This window comes from Cryptotermes secundus, unplaced genomic scaffold (genome assembly GCF_002891405.2).
Source record: "Cryptotermes secundus unplaced genomic scaffold, Csec_1.0 scaffold615, whole genome shotgun sequence".
Taxonomy (NCBI): domain Eukaryota; kingdom Metazoa; phylum Arthropoda; class Insecta; order Blattodea; family Kalotermitidae; genus Cryptotermes; species Cryptotermes secundus.
In genome coordinates this window covers 439,049-460,698 of record NW_019720173.1, presented here as the reverse complement: position 1 = coordinate 460,698, position 21,650 = coordinate 439,049, and the positions used below count along the sequence as shown (strand labels likewise).

The following is a 21,650-nucleotide window of genomic DNA, read 5'->3' as shown; positions in this document are numbered from 1 at the left end:
GTTTCTGATCTACTGCCCTAAGTGTCCATGTTTCAGCCCCATACAGAGCTATGCTCCAAATGTAGCATTTCACTAGTTTCTTCCTCAAATTTAAGTCCAATTTGCTGGTAAAAAGATTCTTCTTCTTGCTAAATGCAGCTTTTGCCATGGCAATCCTGGATTTAATTTCACTAGTACACCTTCCATCATCTGTTAACAAGCTACCCAAATATTTAAAACATTTCACATTCTCCAGTTGTTTTTGGTCTATCTTTATTGTGATTGGGGTTGGTTGTCTCGAAATTTTCATTACTTTTGTTTTCTCCACATTCATTTCCAAGCCCATGCCATAGCACCTTCGCAGATATATACGGTACATATTTTTATTTTGAATGTTAATTGAATGAGTCGGAATGCAAACAAAATTATATGAATATTAAATAGGTATGCCTGGTTACTGTGAACCAGTATCGAATATATAAACAAAAGAAAGACTCTCTCTAATGACAGGAACTCACCTGAATGGGATAACAGTGCCAGTTCTCGAAATGGAATATTGCCACTCTTCAGACAGCGGATACTATCTCCCACAATTATCTGCACTACTTAGCAATGTATCACGCCCAATTTCATGATCGTGTTTGAGTAGCAAGTCGGATTGCCTTCAATATCTACCCCAAAAAGACATAGGCCAACGTTTCTATCGTCTGGACTAGTAATATTATTATTAGTGCATCAAGGGTCGGCACTTGGAATTCCAAAAACAAACTCCCTGTTTTGCAGACAATCCTTGGAATACAAACTTGTGTCTTTCATTTGCTGACCCATAGACAACAGATGTCAGGAGACAGAGTCATGTGTATCCAGCAATTCACCCCGAGCTGTTGCGTATAAAGAAGTGCGTCATGCACTTGCTGCATGGTTGCATATTGGGGCTGAGTCTTGACACTAGACAAATATCGCATGAAAGAATTATCCTGGTTAAGTTTGGAGGTGGGGCACCATCAACAAATATTCACTTAGGAACAAGGGCATATTGTTATGTGAACTTCTGCAAATGTCTGCAGAATAATTTGTAGGGTGCATTTTGGATGGAAAGATACTTCTCATTCACAGTTGAACTAATACACACATTTAAAATGTTTGAAAGGAATAGAAATATAAATTTAAACAAATACATTATGTGGGGATAATATCTTTTAGTCTAAAAAGGTATAAAATTTTGGTTCCATGATATACCTCTCGTTTAGCTTCCCTAATTTAACTAATCTCTTCAAACTCAGAGTGATTTTCGTGTAGAAATTGTGTCCTTTCATCATTCTATTATAACAATGCAATGGCGTGAATAGAGTGTCCCATGCGCGCTTATAAAATGAGGTTAAATGTACGAATGTAGTATAGACGTATTGGATTGGATTTACTTGATTATCTCGGATATTCTCAAACAATACACACCGTCACACAGCGTCAGTTAAGAGAGACAGTGTCACAGTTGCATCAGAAACTCAGACTAACATGACTCGAGTTCATGCCTGTTGGCAGATAATATCTGTAAAGAGCTCTTGGACGTATAAAATATTTTCTGATTTGTCCTTCTGAAATAATTCTTTGAAATTTGTTAAAAATTCCTGTTAAAGCATATAATAAGTATTATGTATAAAACCATCAATTAAATGTATAGGAAATATTCATGCTGCTCCGGTTTGTGTAACAGAATTTTCGTCTCCGGTGACTGAAAAGGTGGAGACACTACGAATACAAAATTCGCAAGATGTAATGATCGAGGAACTGACAGGACCTGCTCTTAATGTAGACACTTATTTATTTATCATACATAAGAAAGTAATTCCCAATTTCCATCATAGCTGATGAAAAACCAGTAATTCTGTCTTTGGTATGTACCACAATATTGTGTCCAGTCCATATACACTCTGGGCGCAGGTCAGTCAATGTATTTTCTCTATAACGGTGATTTATTTCGGAAAAAATCTTTAGAACTAGTAAAACAAAAAGCTGGCACCTAGATATTTTGATATTTATATTTCAAAATATATATTTCGGAAGCAGGAAGAAAGTCGAAATCAAAATTCCGTGCGGCGAAACTCAAGGAATATTAGGAAGAATCAAATGAGGTACAACTATAGGTTTATAATAATTAAGTTTCGTCAAAGTGTTTACAAATATCTATGAGGAACGTAAGAATTAAATTAATTTTTTAATCACACGTTACTTGTCACTAATTCCATTTTTCCAATTAAGTGCCAAAATTTGTACTGCTGAAACTTAGCAAATTCTTGTCAATATAAGTCAAATTTTGCGATACGATGGTTGGTAAAATGTGACAATATTAATTCCGAACACCGTATGTATGAATATTATGTAGGAAAGGGAATTAAAGTACCAATCTACAAAATTACACTCAACGCTGTACCGGCTATATCATCCAGAATCTGTTAAGTATTCTCCCAGCTAAAACACGCGTAGTGAGTAAGATGGAGCACTGTGCTACAGAGCCATGGCCACCAAGTTATGCTTTGTCTCCTCTATCTTCGAAGCATCAGTCCTCACCCTAAGTTTCGTTGCTGTGTAACAGAACATCACCGTGGAACACGTAGTTCAAGTATTTGTGGTTGGTAACACTGCAATCATCAATGATTGGTATCGATTGTAAATTGTTTGAAGAAACGTCGTCTTCACTGTCTAACAATTCCATTCGGGTATGGACAGAAGCTGGTTGCACCTTCTCTTCTACATTGAGCAGAAATTATATCCAGTCCTCTTATTACAAGGATTTTTCTGAAACTATAAGAACATTCTCAAGTTACAAATTATTATGAATATAAGACGCATGTTTATAATGGATTACTATTATTATTATTGTGCCGGAATAGCTCAACACTTTTCTAGGTAACATACCGGAAAACACATATCACAGCAACGAAAGCGCAACAATAGGACGTCCATTGCCATGCAACGCATCGGTGCAGACGCCTGACAACAATACATAATATCCGTTGCTGAGCAATTGATGTGTTTTCTGTGGATTGTTCATGCCGAGGTTATATGGGACGCAATGAAACTGTTCGGCAGACCCCCGTGTGGAGGCGGGGTCGAATACCCCCACCGTGACCGTGCGAGTGGTAGGGGGCGACGAAAGGGGAAGTATCAAATCTGAGACAGTAAAATATGGTCTCGAGTCCCAAGGGACTCGGACCCGAGAAAGACCGCGCTGGCAAGGACCATCAGCATATGCAAAAGATAGACCCGTCCTCTCGTCAGAGAGGGCGCCCCATAGAAATATGACCGTAACTGCTAAACGGTAATAATCAATAACTGGTCATGGGCCCCAGATGGGGCTCGACACCAAGACTTACTGACTGACTGACAATCAGTCACAACGTGACTTTGTCTTTGACTTGTTCGACAGGATTCGTCAAGAAGACGTCGTTCAAGGCAGTTCAGCAGTTGAGTTGAGAGGAGTTCGAAGCAACTGAGAGACTAGTGACTTCTACACGGTTCAAGAGAAGATTATAAGAGTAGCGAAGATAACGGACTGACTGACAGAACCCAACAGCAGAGTCCCGGAGGCTACAAACGAAGATTAGAATTGAAGTGTGAAGGCTTTACTGTTTCAGTAATAATTTGAGGTGTAATAACGAATTATAGTTACGATGTGGAAATTATCGAATAAATCGAGTTATCAGATCCGAAACCCATTATTTACTGTCGCGCTACCAGGATACACGTGACATTATTATTATTGTCACGTGTAGGGTGATACGCGTGACGAAAATGACGGGTTGTAGTTCGGATCGTTGAATTTATTAATACATTCGTTACAACCTCTTTTAATCACACCTAATTTATAGCGCTATAGTTGATTTACACATTTCATAATTCACTGTGACACACGCACTAGTCCTCTCCGGGCAACATATTTCCACATAGAAATCAGCGCTTCAAATCACACCACATGAACAAACTATTCTAATCACTCACGTCGTCTTCACACGACGAATTTCCGTGGCTATCTTCCACCGAGAACTCTCTCACTTAAACACTCTGAAATACTCTGAAACACTTCCATATGTTCTGTTTCTAACTGCCGTGATATTTCATCCGCACGACAACGCACAGAAAACAGGCTATTATTATTGAAGGAGATTTTTACCGCATCGTTACGGTACTAAGGAATTTTACATGTAAGTTATTCATGTGGTCATTAATAGCAGAAAATATATGTACTATCACCTACACTTCAATCTACCTGCTTTGCATGGATTTAAGGTAGTTTACGTAAACAATTTTCCTTTTTGGATTGCCACAGGCTGGCATATGTGCATTCAAATGATGATATCACTTATATGATTAGGTTGACACTGTGCATGTGCTTTACTATTGTATTATTATTATCACTATCCAATGCAGTTTCTAATCCAACCATTTCTGACATCAGTTGTAATGTGTATAAGTTTTTATAGACGGGGTTTGGATTGGTAACTGGATTTACTGAACACTTCCTGGTTGTTATCATCATTTCACACACTCTACAGGACACTGCAGCACGTACTAAGTCTTCTCCGTCTGCCTTGTCTTAACTAGTCGTTACCTAGTAACGGCTTCAACGACGGACTTCCCACTTACTCTGGGTTCTCGAAGTATCCCCATGTCTCAGCTACCAGCTTGTAACAGTAACAGCTCATAACAACTGAACTGTGGTTCTCTGCCTGCTCACTTACTCACTAATCAACTCTTCACTTCCCTGCACTGCACTTCAGTCTCAATGATTGCCCTGGTTATAACATCTCGGCACGGACTGCAGTGAAAACACATTTCCTCTATTACCGCTCAATTGTTGCCTAGCAGCGGGCGTTGTTTACAGAGTCATTACTTAACAACGGGTCTACATGTTACATTATTCTTTTATGTACCGTATTTCTAAGAGGGACTTCGCTTTGGATTATGTTGTGCGGATTTCGGTCCGAACAGTGAGCTAGAGATGTATATTTAGTGCCCCAAAAGGTCATGTTCCTTAGAAAACAACTACCAAATTTAATTTATTCAGTTCCAAACTGCCATAAAGTACTTATAAGAACTTGTCGGACAGTATTAAATTTACATAGACCTATCTACACGAGTCGGTGAATGCATGAGTTGCAGTATGTAACTGATGTATGGCGGGTCCGATGGTCTATTTCGATTCAACAGGAATTAGACCATGCACAAAAAATTTGATAAGTTCCCTTTGGTAATAAAAAATTATACATTCTACCGTCAGTAACTGGTGTACTGGTAACGCTGTAGACTTTTATTGGAAGGTACCCGGTTTGAATCTCAAACGGATTATTTGTTTTTCTGGGCCCAGATTTTGCTCGGTTTCCATCACCTCCCCAAAGCGAAAGGTTATAAATGGGGACGTCTTCTTTCCAAATTACCTATTCACCATTCATGACAACCTTCCCATATATTAAAATGCCACAGAACCTCTGGCACACCGGTTCTGTTCCTGACGGCAGAGCCTACATACTTACCGAGTCACTTTTAGTGATGACTGTCCGCACACTTGTAGACAGTGCGGTAGAATGTCTTGTAGACTGTCTGGTACTCTGGCTGGTAATGAACACAAGTCTTCCAGCCCCATGGGTCGCATTTGGTCTCATAGCGCCTGCTTACAAGGCGCCGGAATCCCCTTGTATAGGGCTCTTGGTAAGGGCGGTATTCACATTTCCTGCAAAATACGCAACATACGCAACGTGGAAATCGGGCCACAGTCATGCGGTCACAACCAAAGTTGCAGAAGTATAAAGTTTGTCAACAATAACAACACTACAGTTAAAGATGAATTTTTAAACTTGTATTTACTATGTATCCAGCTGGAATATCGCATCTGTGGTCTAGTGGTCATAGTTCCTGGCTAGAGATCCAAAGGTCCCGGGTTATATTCCTGGCGCTACCAGACTTTCTGAGAAGTGGTGGGTCTGGAACAGGGTCCACTCAGCCTCGTGAGGATAATTGAGGAGTTATTTCAAAGAAATAACAGCTCCGGTCTAGAAAACTGAGATTAACGGCAGTGGGGATTTGTTGCCCTGACAACGCGACACGCTCCATTCGCTAAAGTTGGCACGAACTTCGCCGACAAGCGGCGGTGGCTCGGTCGGTATAGTTCGCTTGCGGACTACAGACCACGGAGTATGGGTCTAGCTGGAATCTCGGTGATTTCCTCAGATAAATTCAACCAAATTCTATTCTAGTGCCCGAAGCAGGACGCAGTGAACATGCTGCCATTTTGAGCTGCTATGCTGTAATGCATGAACTCTACAGACCGGTACGCGTTCAGAGATATCTCTACATTTCCATTCGAAGGAATGTTGCGTCTACAACCAAGTTACTCAACATAAGTTAGTAGTTATTTTTTGTTTTCTTCTAGCTCTTAAGGAAGTTATTTTTCTACGCCCGATCTTACATGTATTTTCCGTTCATTACAACATTTCCACTTCATTCGAAGCTTTATAATCTATGTAATTGGAACAATATCATTAAATATTCCAATAAACTGGAATTCATACCATAAATGGAAAAGTACGTGTAACATCTATGTGTATTCGTGATATTCACTTAAATAGTTTCTCATCTGTGGGCCTTACATTTGTTGCTTATAAGCGTGGGTGTTCTGATGACCATTATCTGAAATTAAGACATCGCATTCAATGAGAGGTAGAATTAACTGTCCGCGTTTCAACTTCTGAATAGTATTGTTGTTACGCCGGGGTAGCGCAGTCGACATAGCGACTGCCTACAGATTGGACGACCGGGGATTCGGAGTTCGAGTCCCGGTAGGGTCAGAATTTTCTCTTCTCCATATCGTCCAACCGGCTCTGGGACCCACCCAACCCTCTATCCAATAGATACCGGGACTTTCCCCCTGTGATAAAGTGGCAAGGACGTGAAGCTGACCTCTCACCTCCAAATAGTGCCGAGGTCAAGGGAATGTGCATCCACCACCCTATAGGACTTCATGGCGTAGTGCTTAATTAGTTAGTTTCTTGTTACACCTACTGCAACAGACATGACATTTGAAATGAAGAAGACATGGAAATTGACTACTGTTTCCCCATTGCGCGCACCTTCATGACGTCATGCTAAAAAAGAAAAATTAGATTCTCCGCACCCCCTTTTGTGTGAATAAATTTTATTTAATTTGGTAATTTCAATGCTCTCTTTCTAAGAGGAAGCAAATTTCTAGCTCAGACTGTTGAAAAGGGACTGTAGTTGTTTGACTCCCTGAGTACAAAGACTCGCCAAACGCTTTCGGTTTACATACGAGTATATCCATATTTCTTCATCAATACAGGCTTCTTCCTTAAAATAATTTGGAAAGAAAACTACATTTGTCAAACCACGTACTTCAGGGAATGCCGTTAGAATCTATGAACCCATTCTAAAATAATAATAATAATAATAATAATAATAATAATAATAATAATAATTAGAGCTCCTTTGTTTGATTGAATTCTGTCATACGTAACCTCACTTCGAAGCCTCACAAATGTACGTAAAAAAGGGGAAATACATTCAGAGTATTGTCGTCAGGGTTGTAGGATCATGTATTCCGGTACAACTTTACCGACGTTTCAGAGGATCTGCCTCCTTCTGCAGGTTCGAACAGTAGGCCAATCAAGAAACCGGCTGTGTTTGTAGCCTGCTTCTTGTTGGCCTTTACTTGGCTTGCTATTCGACGCCTATAATGAACGTAGTATTTTCCTCCGAAATTTTGGTGGATTTCGATCACACTACACTGCATTATATCGCAAAGTATAGCATATTTATAGCCAAGACTGCGAGAACCTTAAATCTGGGAAATTTCTTATATTTTACAGAAAAGAATTATTTCAGTCTCTTTCATTACGATCACCAAGAAAAGTGGAAGGAATCCTTTGTAGCAAACTTGGATGAGTCTTTCTCACGACTAAGTAACAGAACTCTTGAATGACGGTAATCTTATTACAAGAAATTATCTCTTTAATTAAGAGAGAGAATAGACGGTTAATTGAATCAAGTAATTACTTACCTCTTTTCGCATCTGGTTCCAGAGGTGCCTGGTTCACAGAGACATCTATTGCCGGAACTGCACGTCGCCCCGTTCTCACATGCCGGATCGCACACTGGGTCGGCGCAAGTAGTGCCAGTTGCGTTGCGAGGGCATTCGCACTGATCAGGTCCCACACATGTGCCGCCGTTCAGACATGTGAACCGGCATGAAACTGCACATACATGAGTGCAGAAAATAAGCGTAAGTCTGCGCCAATTGTCAGGTAATAAAGCAGTGATTCTCAGACTTCTTCAAATGGTGGTGTATTGAAATGAATTTCCCTTAAAATTCATTGCAGTTTAGGGCAGATTTTAAATCACTAACAGCATTGTGTGATCGAGTAATGAGTTCTAAAAATTATCTAAGGGTTCTCTGAAGAATTATCGATGCTTCACAAAATCTCAGTCCATATGCTACAACAATTATGCAATTCAGTAGTCCATTCCTACGCCTTAATTGAGACAAGTGCAGGCTCTGAATACAGTAATTTACCAAGTTCACATTGTTGTCAGCATATTGTAAAGTGGACGGCCAGAGCGTTGCTGGGTAGCGGGCCGGTAAACACCCTGCGGACGAATACACACAAGGTGAAGGAATGTTATTGCGCGTTGCTAGGCAACATCGCACCAATGAAGACGCTGGCTAGGAATGACGTGACTTGTTCCCTATATGGTCCGTGCCGCGACCATTGCTATGCAACGGCTCTGTTAACAAACATCAGCAATAGAGAAACTGCTTTCTGTGCCGTCCGTGCTGCGGCTATATAACAAGAGCTGTGAAAGTGACTTGAAAGTGACAGAGTTCAGTCGCAAGCTGGAGGAGCGAAAAGAACCAGGACCACAGGAGAGTACAAGAGGTCGACATGTGAAGACTTTTGTGTATGATTTAGAGGACTTCATGTGGAACGTGTAATTTAGTGAGGCTTTTACAGTTTCAGTGTTTTAAATTCTTTACCACGAAGGGGATTGTGAAGACTGGTGGAAATATACTGAGAAGATTTGTGTAGAGCGATTGTAAATTATGTAAACCAATAAGAGTGTAATAACTATTTGTAGTTACACACTGTAGGTTGTTAATAAATTCAATTACGAATCCAAACCCGCATTTCAGTCACCTAAACTCGTGACAGTATAAAATGCATTTCGTACAAAACCTGTGGATATGCTTATGATCTACTTCCAAACAAATTGACACATTTCTTCAAGTCACTTGTAGCCATTCAGTTGAATGGGAACTGTGGGTTTCTCGTAGCTCCCACATCGCTCTACAATGGCATAGAATTTCAGGACAATTAATTGAACATTGCAGGTGTGCAGCTACCCGCGCGGCTATTATGTTAGCGTCACCAAAAAGTATATCTGAACGCATATAGTAGGAGGACAGTCTGTAGCGACATGATACTCATAGCAAGCAAGTTAGCATTGCAGTAGCAGTGTAGCAGATCGGTAAGCATAGGAAAGAGCAACTTACAGTTCTGGCAGTAGGATCCACTGGTGCCAGGCGGACAATGGCACGCATGCGGCTTGATACAGTGGCCCCCATAACGGCACGGTGGCTCACACACAGCTGAAATTACATTTGTCATGATAAATTCTTCCGTTACACAAATCGGAAATTCAGAAGGGTTTACAATTCGTTATCTCCTGCAAAGAATGTAAAAGCCATCTGAAATAATATGGCAATTTCTCCGGGTAGTGCTTATAGTCGGTAGGTTCAATTAATATTGGCCCTCGCCAGCGCAATAATTCTTGGCTTCAAATAACGTCGGTGCACATGATCATATTTTACTTACGAGAAATTTGACGTGTTTTGAAATGGGGTCTGAATTTTAATGTTCAGTCTCTCTCTACTGGGAATGAATCTAGCGGGCGCTTAAGTCACGAACTGGTCCTTGCTTCCACAAGCACACATACATACACACACACACACACACACAGAAGTGTTTACAGAAATTCGACACCAGTAATATACAAACGTTACACAGGTTATACCCCGAGCAGTCTTCAGCTTGAGCCGTTTTTATTTAGACGGTTGTCTCTATTATGTTATGAAGAGATACCAATAATTGTTGGCTTATTTCACCAGGCAGACAAAAATTCTACTCGCCAGGCATTCCTTCACAAGCGGAACCGAAATAAATATATTTCAGTTTAATTCTTCCCTTCAACTCAACGTACAAGCACATAAGCGTAGCGTCAGCAAAACTCTTCTGCTCACTACATTTACAAATGCACAGTTCCGAAACTGGAGTGAGATAGAGGTTTTGCTAAGACCTGTTTGTGAACAGCTGCTAATTACTCGAGCCATCACCACAAACACGAGGTTCGTTTCACGAAAGTTGCTAAACAGCAATAAATTCCTCGACCTCACAAATTACAATTGCTGATGAAGACTCAGAAGAGGACATCTCTGTCCATGGCTCTACGGTGTCCATCCTGCATTTAAGACCACAGCATTTCATTGACAAACACCTTTACAACAGTGATCTTACACAGAGTATCCAACTCGTTGTCAGATATGTCTGAGGCCCGGAGTGGGAGAGTTTTTCGAAAGAATATCAACAGAGGCCTCCTTCTTCCCCAAATTTTTGACTAAAATTAATACAAGTTATTTCAAGCTAGGAATCTAGATCGTGCTGTCCAAGTTACCTCATTCTTGATTGCTTCCATACTTAGCTTAATAGCAAACTAGATAACTGCATGGAACACAGAAACTAGCAGTATCTTAGCTGGTCAAGAAGTTCCCCGCCTTCCATGAAACCTGAACGCTTATTTCTGTCTTGACATGAGCCAGTCATTGGAATCCATCTTGAGACATGTAAATTCATTCAACATTCTCACGTCTTGGTTCTTTTAGAGATATATTCTAATGCCCTACTCCTGTTTACGCCTAATTTTCCCAAGTGGAATCTTCCCTTCAGTTGTTAAAGTCATAATTTTGTATGTTACTTCACCTCTTCCATACATGCTAAATGCCAGGCCAATCCGTATCTCTTTCAGCCCTAATATTATTTGATGAACAGTATCGACATTGGAACACCTCTTCGTGTAATTTTCTCAACTGTCTCTTTTAATATTATATTTACAATATTATATTTCAGCATCCTGTTACACTCACACAATATATATGGATAAATACCGTCTTAAGTGCAACAAATTTTATTGTAGTTTTTACTTCTTTTCCTCCTCCACACTACATGTTTCGGCCCTAAATGGCCATCATCAGGTGTGTATCACTCACGTAGCTGTTACACTGCTTGTTAAAATTTAAAATTTACAATTACCAGTCTTTCTAATTGTATAAAATCTTTGTTAATCTACACGCGTCGATTTGATTTTTAAATTAGCACTTTTTAAAACTTAATTCAAGTTAAAATGTCTATAAGATCGTATCCGTTGTTATGTAGTATGTTTTTAATAGTGAGAAGAACATTATTAAAAACATACTACATAACAATGGATACGACACTAACATAATCAAAAGATCGAATCAGACAAAACGTGAACAAAAATCAAACACAAATGACGACGAACAACAACCAAAAACAAAGTGGGCCATATTTACATATAGTACAAAAGAAGTAAGACAAATTACAAAACTTTTTAAAGGCACACAGGTAAAAGTAGCATTCCGCACACGTAACACAATAGAAAACATACTCAAACAAAAACCACAATTAGATAAATACAATAAAAGTGGCATATACCAAATGAAATGTGTAGATTGCCCATTGAAATACATTGGACAAACGGGCCGAACATTTAACGCTAGATATAAAGAACATCTACATGATATTAGAAATAATAATTGCAATTCCGGGTACTCAAATCACATACTAAATACGGGACATTCATACGGAACAATAACAGACGTAATGGAAGTTGTAACAACGGGAAAAAAGGGTAAACATTTGAATACATTAGAGAAATACCATATATATAAAATAAGTAAGAAAGGCCTACAAATGAATGACACACACATAGAAACATACAATCCCATATTTCAAACTATATACGAAATCTATACAAGCTAACGGTACCTCCCTCCCCCCACTACCCATTCCCCCTCCAACACTCACGAACATAAAACACAGCACACAGTACACCAGACAGCAAACGTATTAAAGATAAGCAGCGACACACACAGAGAGCGCCTACACTGAGTAAGTACAAATAACAGTATAAACATATAAGAATAACATAACATGACATAACATAAGATAGTAACAGGAATATTTGTATATTACAGACAACACATGAACAACGATAAAACAAGAAGTGGCCGCTGCAGCACCGTAGATATAGGGCATGTACCCTGAAAAAATTTTAACTAAAAAAAAATTGAAAAAGAAAGAACAGAGATCTTATAGACATTTTAACTTGAATTAAGTTTTAAAAAGTGCTAATTTAAAAATCAAATCGACGCGTGTAGATTAACAAAGATTTTATACAATTAGAAAGACTGGTAATTTTAAATTTTAAATTTTAACAAGCAGTGTAACAGCTACGTGAGTGATACACACCTGATGATGGCCATTTAGGGCCGAAACATGTAGTGTGGAGGAGGAAAAGAAGTAAAAATTACAATAAAATTTGTTGCACTTAAGACGGTATTTATCCATATATATAGTCTCTTTTAAGTCTATGAAGTTTTCTTATAAAAATCCTCTATCTTTTTCTTCTCTTAGGGAAATTTATAACAATAATTATTAATGTATTCAGACAATATAAACTTATACACGCATAATTATCATGATTTGAAAATGTAATACTATAAAGGAAAATTCGGGGGAACAAAGATTATATTTCGAAAAAAAGTACAGTCTTGATATCTGCATTGTTTTTGTAACCGTGAGGAAAATACCGATTTTCAGGTATACCTTAAAGTGGTGTAACGTAATTTTCACCAGGATTCTAAGTCCGAGCAGACTAAAACGCTTTGAATGTGGACCGACAGGGGGAAGCAATGTGATAAAAATATACAGATTTCTTATTTTTATTATCCATAAAAGAAATTAACGGCCGTGGGGATTTGTTGTGCTGACGACCCGACATCATCTATCCGCTAAAGTTGGCACTAATTTCACCGACAAACGGCAGTCGCTCGGTCGGTATAGTTCGCTTGCGGATTTAAGCCATGAATTTTTTTTTATTATATTTTGTAGTGATAGCATCACCTTCCCTCTATCAAAGGCAGGCCACTTTCTACCAAGTAACAACCACACTATTAGATAATTTTTTCCAAAAATTCCCCATGAAACTAACAGACTACTTATCTGATTAGCACGACTTTTGTCTGTCACACTGTTACAGTGCTGATACTGCTAGGAGGTACTGTCAAAATAAGTTATATAGCGAAATGGTTAGATATATTAAAGACTTGTTAAACAAGGACTGCTTAAAACGATAATTAGTTTGGAGGCCACAAATTGCATTTGGAACGCTGCTGTTAAGACGCCCGTAGGAAGTTTAATTGAATGCATAAGATAAAGGAGGTGAAGCTCATATATCACAATTAGCAGCCTTGTCTCGAAGCCTGTCAGCTCTGTCTTCAGCAGGCGACAGTTACAAGATCCATTATGGCACGTTGGCAGGTCCCTACAATTTAATAAATTAGGAGGCCTTTCTTCAGAGGTTTCAAATTGCAATTTGTCCAAACGAAAATCCCATTTAAAGTAGACGTTACCGCACTCCCACGCAGGAAACCATGGAAAAAATTGTATTTGTGGGTATATTTTTACTCATCCATCATAACAATGCAACAAGGCTATGACTATTGGTGTTTCGGGAGGAATCTTAGTGTCTTAGAACGACTGAATTTTGGATTATATGAACAGAAACATTTTGCTCAGAATTATCGAGTTTTGGACTTGTTCACCTTCCGATATACTATAAACTAGGAAACATAACTTTTCGGGAACTGGATCTGTTTCCGTCCTCAGATAAAGTGGAGAAGACACTTAATCTCAATCAGTGATTGAGGTCAGCTCTTTCTGAGGGACCCAAAACAGCAGGTGAGGTGTCTTTTCCCTCTCACCTGAGAATGGAACAGATATAATTTTCGAAACGTTGTATTTTCTGGTCTCTAGGATACCAGACGATGGACAAAGTCCGAAAATCCAGTGATTCTGAATATTATACACCATCGCCAAAACCTTTATATTCTAGAAATATTTTGGTGTGTCAGGAACTGCGAAAATATAACTTGTCTAAAAGGAATAAATAATATTTCAGTACAGTTCTATAGGAATTGCGGCTTATTTAAAAGGAAGAGTGCTGGAGTCCCGGAAATTTGGAATTATAGATTTATAGTCAGAAAAGCGTTCACGTTTCAGATGCAGAATTATGACTTATAAACAGTGAAAAGTTTGTGTTTTCGAAGACAAAATTATTGCTTCTGTAAAGAGAATATCTCTGACTTTCTAGAATATGGGACAATGGTTTTACAAACAGAAGAGTTTTTCTGCCTCAGAAAATGGGGAAGAGATTTTGAATTTCTGAAAGGGGGAATTGACTTGTATAAAAGGAAGAACGTTGGCGGCAAGACTATCATAATCGTTACTTGTATAAGGGAGACTATTTGATGTTTGAGAACATGGGAATTACATCTCAATAGAGGGACTTGCGGTGAGATTTCAATTAGTGGAAATGTGGCTTGTGCACGCACAATAGCGATGATGTCACAAAACAGCTGAATTATGACTGCGATACAACGCCGTTTAGTCTAATGAAAGTCAAAGGACGTTTTAATGAAAAACTTCGCTTTCCTCTTTAGTGATGAAGTGTAAGCCAGACTAGAAACTAGCAGGAAGCGTGCAGCAATTAAGCTCCTCGACGGAATTTCACAGGAAACTTGATACACGTAAATTACAGATTGCAGACATAACACAACAACGGGCTTACGAATAAAAAAACAGGCTTCCGCAATAAAAATTCTAAAGGATACAGATCAAAACAATTATGAGGTGCAATAAGGATTTTACAAAATTTAAAGGAAATTTTAATATATTTTATTCGATTTATATTAACTGAACTACATCGTATGCTATTTTAGCGTAAACCAATTGACTAGGAGTATGACGTTTTAAATCATGAAGCGTGCAGTCGCATATACGACGAATGGATAATATTAGTGCAATGTAGCAGATTTAGCATAGTAAGATATTTGAAGACGGCCATTTAGGACCGAAACATATTTGTCGAAAGTGAAAATGTAAGAAAGAAGGAACAATCTGTTGCATTGCTGGCGGACTGTGTAGTACATGAACAGTTTAGGTATAGTAATGCAACAGGGTGCTTAAATACAGGATTGCAAAATTGATAGAATCGATAGAATAAGAATTTGCACCAAGCTGCTACCTGCAGAAATATTTTCGGGGATGATTGTGTATAAAATTATCGTCTCCGAAAACACCTACTCTGTAGGTTTTCACGACTTGGAACAGAGCACCATAATTGTCCTTTTAAACATCACAACTAAATTGCAGATAAAAGTACATTTATCTTAATTACGACTTCATAAAAGTGAATGGCTGCGTCAATTGCTCCTACAAAATAAACGCCGAGAGATGTTTTACAAATTTTACTATGATCTGTTGTTCGGCCACTCTCATCATGCTCTCTACTCTTCCTGTATACTTTCCGCAGCCCTCACTTCTACTTATTTATAAGAATCAGCGTGTTATTCTCACTGATCTAAAATAACAGAAATAGGCTGGCCATTCCAAATAAACTATTCCACTCACTAGCTACAGTGTCCTCAGATACTACTCCACTGATTCGCTCTTAAAATCACTATCAGCCTGAATTTGCAGTTTACCCGTAACGGAAATCTGTTCTAGGTGAAGGATGACACTGCAATGCCGACTGGAGCATGGGTACCTATCTTTGCCTACTATCAGTCCTATCCGTAATTACTAACAAAACTGACTTCTACATAACGACAGAGTAAGAAGAGGTTGGCAAAGCCTTAGGATTTTATAAGTATGCGAATACTAATCAAGAGAGAATGATCATATCTTCACTAAGTAGTACAGTGTGAGTTGTAATACTTGTTTATTTATGTTAGTAACTCAGCTTCAACAGCGTCGGTTCTATATATACATACAAAATAAGGCAAAAACAGTTTGCGTTATTTACATGTTAATAAAAATTCGTTACCTGCAATCAAGCCAATCATTATGCATTGAGAATAAATATATACATATATTCATAATGAATATAATTAATATCTTAATAATTAAGAAAATATCGTTATAAAATATGATTAAGGAAAACAAATTTTGTTCCAAATACGTCATGTCCATACAAACAACATTAGCAGAAGAAGCCCAACCTATCAGAAGGACGATTGACACTTCACAATTATAATGATTAAATTCAATTGCTTTACCCATAGCTTACCAAGGGCGAGTAGTGCTGGTGAGCACTGAATGTATGCAAAAGAAGATCTTGACTAAAATCTAGACTAAGAATTAAATTGAAGAATGCAGTATTCTGGGATTTGACGCCGTGTACATTTTGTGTGGACCAATGTTCTTCCGAAACGTCGGTTCACACAAGATCTACAGGGCGCCATATCGCAGAAGACGGTATTCTTCATAGTGAACACCATGAAGACCTCAAATTTTACAAGAATTAAATTGTAAAAACTAAAAAATAGAGTATCATTAACCACGAATAAGAATGATGATGATGATTGCAATAATAACAGGAATGATAATATTGGTTGCATGTCAGAGGTGGTGATGGATTGGGAGGGGAGAGACGTATAGGATGATGACATAACCAGGGAACCGGTTCGCAATTAGCGTGACTGAAGCCCTAAATTCATATGCCAGCTGGCGACAGAATGAAGCGATCTGCTTGTAATGAGTTTTGTGATTAGAAAGGGTCAGACTATTTCAGCGCAGACTGCGATTTTAATACTTAAGTTAATCGATATGGAATTACATATCGATATCGGCAACGTTCCTATCGATAGCTCTAACTAATCATTGGGTCGTTTTAGTGCTTCTTGAATTGCCTAAGTACTCAAGTCAGTCACAAGTTTATGCTCTTCTTGGGCCTGATGCAGTGTAGTTTGGTAAATGGATATCATAATTTGAGGAGAACTTGATGGCACCATCTTCAAAATAGAAGAGGTATAAACATACACAACTTCATATCTCAAGAGGCTGTGATTTCAGCTATTCCAAGCTTACCAAAAGGGAGCTACCATACGGTAAGTGAAAAGAGGTGATAGTATATTTTTCAGCGACCACGTGATTAATGAAGAGGCGTGATTGATTGGTATACCGCTCTTCTGCCCATCCAATTACGTCTTCACCTCCGACACGATGCGAAAACTTTATAATATGTCGAAACACTTTTCAATTTCATAAACCTTGAAGATGGTAACTACAAGTTTTGTCGAAACGTTTGAAGATCTTCAACATTCGAATCTGCATAGTCTCGAAAGGGGCGAAATTCAGTACAGACACTGTTATGATTTTTTAAAATTATATATATATATCACACTTATTATCCTTTCATTAAATAGCACATACACTATTCATTTTTACCAGTGCTAGATGCTAGCTGTACATTTGGCTGCTACTCAAGAAGGGATCAGCTCCATGAAGTTGGTTAATTAGTCAGTGACAGATGTTTCTATTTTGCAGGAAGGAGAAACTTCGAGCATTTAATTGCATTAACATTGTTTGTTTTAAGTGAAACATAAGCGAAGAATGTGTACCACGGTGCTTGTTCCATTGCATTGAGTACAGTAATTAAAGTCAAATGTTATTGCTTACATGGTCTATGCAATTTACTAAATATCCATAAAGAATATCAAATTAAACACTTAAATACAAGTATTAATTTAGAGTTTTATTAAAATGCGTGGTATGGTGAATTAGCGACATTACAATTTCAGTATTCTTTATTTTAAGAAAATCCCATGTTCAAATTGCGTTTCCCAAAGTTATGAGATGTTACGACTGTGATCTACGTTAATAGTCTTTGAAGAGTCTCGTTGTATTTGTATGAATTATTATTTCATCTTCTCACAATAAAATAATCTACACAGCAATTTCATTTATAGTCAGCCTATATAATAAATTAAAGAACAAATGACCGCTCATATTCAGTTTAGTTATGAAGTGACATGCAAAAAACAACTCAGTGTCTATTTCGTGGCAAATTGGTATCTATGGGGTGCACCTTTCAAGATTTCTTTGTCAATTTTTTTGTCTGTACGCACGAAACAACCTGAGATCCGCTGAAGGGGATTGTAAGGACATTTTATATCAGGTAGTTTTTTTTCCTTGGCACTAGAGCCCGAGGGGGCCTAGGCCTACCTCAATGAACTCCGTTCACTTCGGTTTTTATAGATCTTACATATTGGGTAGGACTCCTTGGGCGGGTGATCAGCTCTTCGCAAGGCCTCTACCTGTACACAAACACAGAAAAACGCACACAAACATCCATGCCCTGAGTGGGATTCGAACCCACGATCCCGGCTTCCAAGCGAGCGAAGACAGTGCACGCCTTAGACCGCTCGGCTATCGTGACCGACGTTATCAGATAGTTTAACCCTCCTTAATTCCGGTTAAATTCGGACAATAGTAACAAATATTTTACATGAAGGGATATAAGAGTTTTTGGGAGCATTTTGAGCCTAATTCAAATCTCGCCTCTGAATATTCATCAGAAGAACGGTGTTTGGAATCAGAGATGTAGAAATGAATGAGATAAAGGCTATATGTTCAACGCAAGTGTTACGGGCGCGGAAGCAATGGAATAGGAGCGAGTCTCTTTAAGCTATGCATACGTTTCCGAACTTGTTTTGTTGCAACATTCATTTACATTTTTTTTGCTTAAAAGTTTCATATTTCTGTTTCCGCTATATGTCAGTAGCAGTGGTGATATAAATGTTTTAATTTATTCAGATTACTTTCTGTCTTGTCTTTTTATGTTAATTTATTTATGTTTTTGTTCTTAATATCATTCTTTCTCCTATGTAGATTTCGGCATTCCCTTTTTTACATCTTGTTTTCTTCTCATCCTTCTTAATTCCTTTTACTGAACTATCCTTACTATCAGAAGATTTTTTTCAGCATGTTGTCTGAGCATAAAAGCGACCGACGGCATGCATAATATGACAAAGGGAAAAGTGAAGTTGTTCCTGTGTTTAACGAAGCACCACGCCATGAAGATATAAAAGAGTAGGGCGGGGTGTTTAACTCCACGCATAATTAACCTCGGTACTGGATCGAAGTGAGTGATGAGCTTCACGCCCTGTCCGCTTTATACCTGAGAAGCTTGGTGGGTCCCACAGCCGGTCTGCAATTTCTTAAGAATGTAAATATTTCCTGTCTTTCTCAGTAATAAACCAAGGTTCCTTCGAATGTACTTGTCCAGTGGTTACTCAGTGATATTCCAGATGACAATAACAGCTATTTAGATGTCGACGTTTCGGATATTGTATCTAATTTCAGTCCCGCATCATCACGGACACTTAATGGAGGCAGAAAAATCCTCCGCAACGTCAGAGTCCCGATGGGTCTGATCATTCGACAAAATGTAATCCACTGTGCGCAGTGGGAACAAACCTTACCGTTTCTGCATATGCATACGTGTGTATGTGTTCTAATGGTGTGTTATGTAAAGCGTTACATATTGATTCAAGCACTAGAGATTACACACATGCTTACAGTTTAAGAAATTGGTTCTAATTTCAGAAACTCTGGTTTAATTGGCGGTCCACGTAGCCATGTTCTAAGTGCTATGTCACATTACATAGGCCCGTTATGTGAGGCAGAATTTACATAACATGATATGTTCAGTCTGCTGAAGTCTCAAGTAGCTTCCAGCAACTGGCAAACCAACCATATGCCTCTCTTAGATGCGCGCTAATTTGCCGAGTAGCGTCTGTTGCCAGCGCTGCTCTCACGTCTGCTTGTCACAATTACAAACTGCAGCAACAGCACCGCGTCCCAAACGAAGTTGTCATGTAGTCTGTATTACACAACATTATTTCGTTAAGGGTGGGTTTTGTTGGAAGTAACACGATGTGCAATGTCTCTAATCTATTTAATCTTATTATTTGTTTCAAGCGCCGGTCACGGTAGCCGAGCGGTCTAAGGCATGGACTGTCTTCGCTCGCTCTGAAGCCGGGATCGTGGGTTCGAATCCCACTCAGGGCATGGATGCTTGTGTGAGTTTTTCTGTGTTTGTGTACAGGTAGAGGCCTTGCGACGAGCTGATCACCCGCCCAAGGAGTCCTACCGTATGTGTAAGATCTAGTAAAGTGAAGTGAAACGGAGAGTTTCATGGAGGTAGGCCTAGGCCCAAATGAGGGCTGTAGCACCAATGAAAAGAAAAGTAAAATTTGCTTCAAGCTGCTGATCACAGCGGCCGCGCGGTCAGTGCCATGAAATGTCTTCGCCCGCTCAAACACTGGGATCGCGAGTTCGAATCCCATTCGAGGTATGGATGTTTGCGTGAGTTTATTCGGTGTTTATGCTGTTCTGTGTAGGTAGCGGTCTCGCGATAGGCTGGTCTCCCTTCCAAGGAGTCCTAACGAGTGTCCAGGATTAAGAAACTGAAGTGAATCGAAACGTTTCATAGTTGTGCGCTCCAAATGGGAACAACAGGAAAAAGGAAGTAGGTAGGTGGGTAGGTAGGTAGATTTGCTTGAAGCTGATTAACTTTCTGTCTCAGATATTCCCCTATTTGTTACGTTAGTTCAGATATTTCCGTTCCATTTACTTGAATTTCATAAGTATAGCATTCTAGTCTCATTTCTTTTATCCAATAAATCGAATCGGTATTCTTAGCGCCGTGCTTTTATTGTACTAATCATTTGAGAGTCATAATCTGACTCAGTCTTTCATTATGTCTAATACTGCCATGCTGTATTGATATCTGCCTCAACATTTACGTTTTCCAACTCCCAACATTATTTACGTCACTTTTCCTTAGCTTCTTGAAAATATCTTTATATATACAACTACTGCGAGCGGCCTCCGTAGCCTAGAGGTAACGTTCCCACCTCATGACTCGCAGTACGCGGGTTCAAATACCCGGCGGAGGTCGTCGAATTTTTAAGGGCGGAAAAATTCAGGGAACAAGTCCTCCGGGAGGGACTTTAAGCCGTGGGTCCCGTGTCTACCTCCGGTAGATGGGGAAAGCATTATAGTGTGACATGTTGACCCCTACCTCCCCAGGTGCACGTAGCGGTAACTTAGCGATCGCGTAATAGGCGAGTAATCACCCCGCAAATCTCCCCGCGGTGACGTCACGAGCGGAGCCGACGTTAGCCGAGTCCCCGCAACCTTGAAGCTATGCAAAGCGAGTCAACAGCGGTGACGTCACCAAGGGGTAACAGAGTCCTAGGCTATACGCCACGTCACACTAGCAACAGCGAACGGAATAAAAGCCGGCTGAGCAGCAAGCGAGAGTCAGTGTGTTATCAACGAGTTCTCAGTTCGCAAGTTACGAGCTACAGACGCGTGTGCGAGAATCAGTGATAGTTCGGGATAACCAGTTATATCTGGAGTGTGTAAGTCAGGGAGACTTGTATAGCTCCCGCGTTATTA

General features: G+C 39.3%; 1 protein-coding gene across 1 annotated transcript in view; it reads right to left on the bottom strand.

The window, feature by feature from the left end:
- Positions 1 to 344: 344 nt before the first annotated feature.
- Positions 345 to 21,650, bottom strand: part of LOC111867762 — a gene marked incomplete at its 5' end in the record, with an annotated part of 371,575 nt that continues 350,269 nt past the window's right edge. Inside the window, 4 exons of the mRNA XM_023857906.1 lie at positions 345 to 2,781; positions 5,511 to 5,707; positions 8,048 to 8,240; positions 9,539 to 9,634. Coding sequence (XP_023713674.1) covers positions 5,521 to 5,707; positions 8,048 to 8,240; positions 9,539 to 9,634 — 476 coding nt within the window. The remainder of the gene's footprint in view (positions 2,782 to 5,510; positions 5,708 to 8,047; positions 8,241 to 9,538; positions 9,635 to 21,650) is intronic.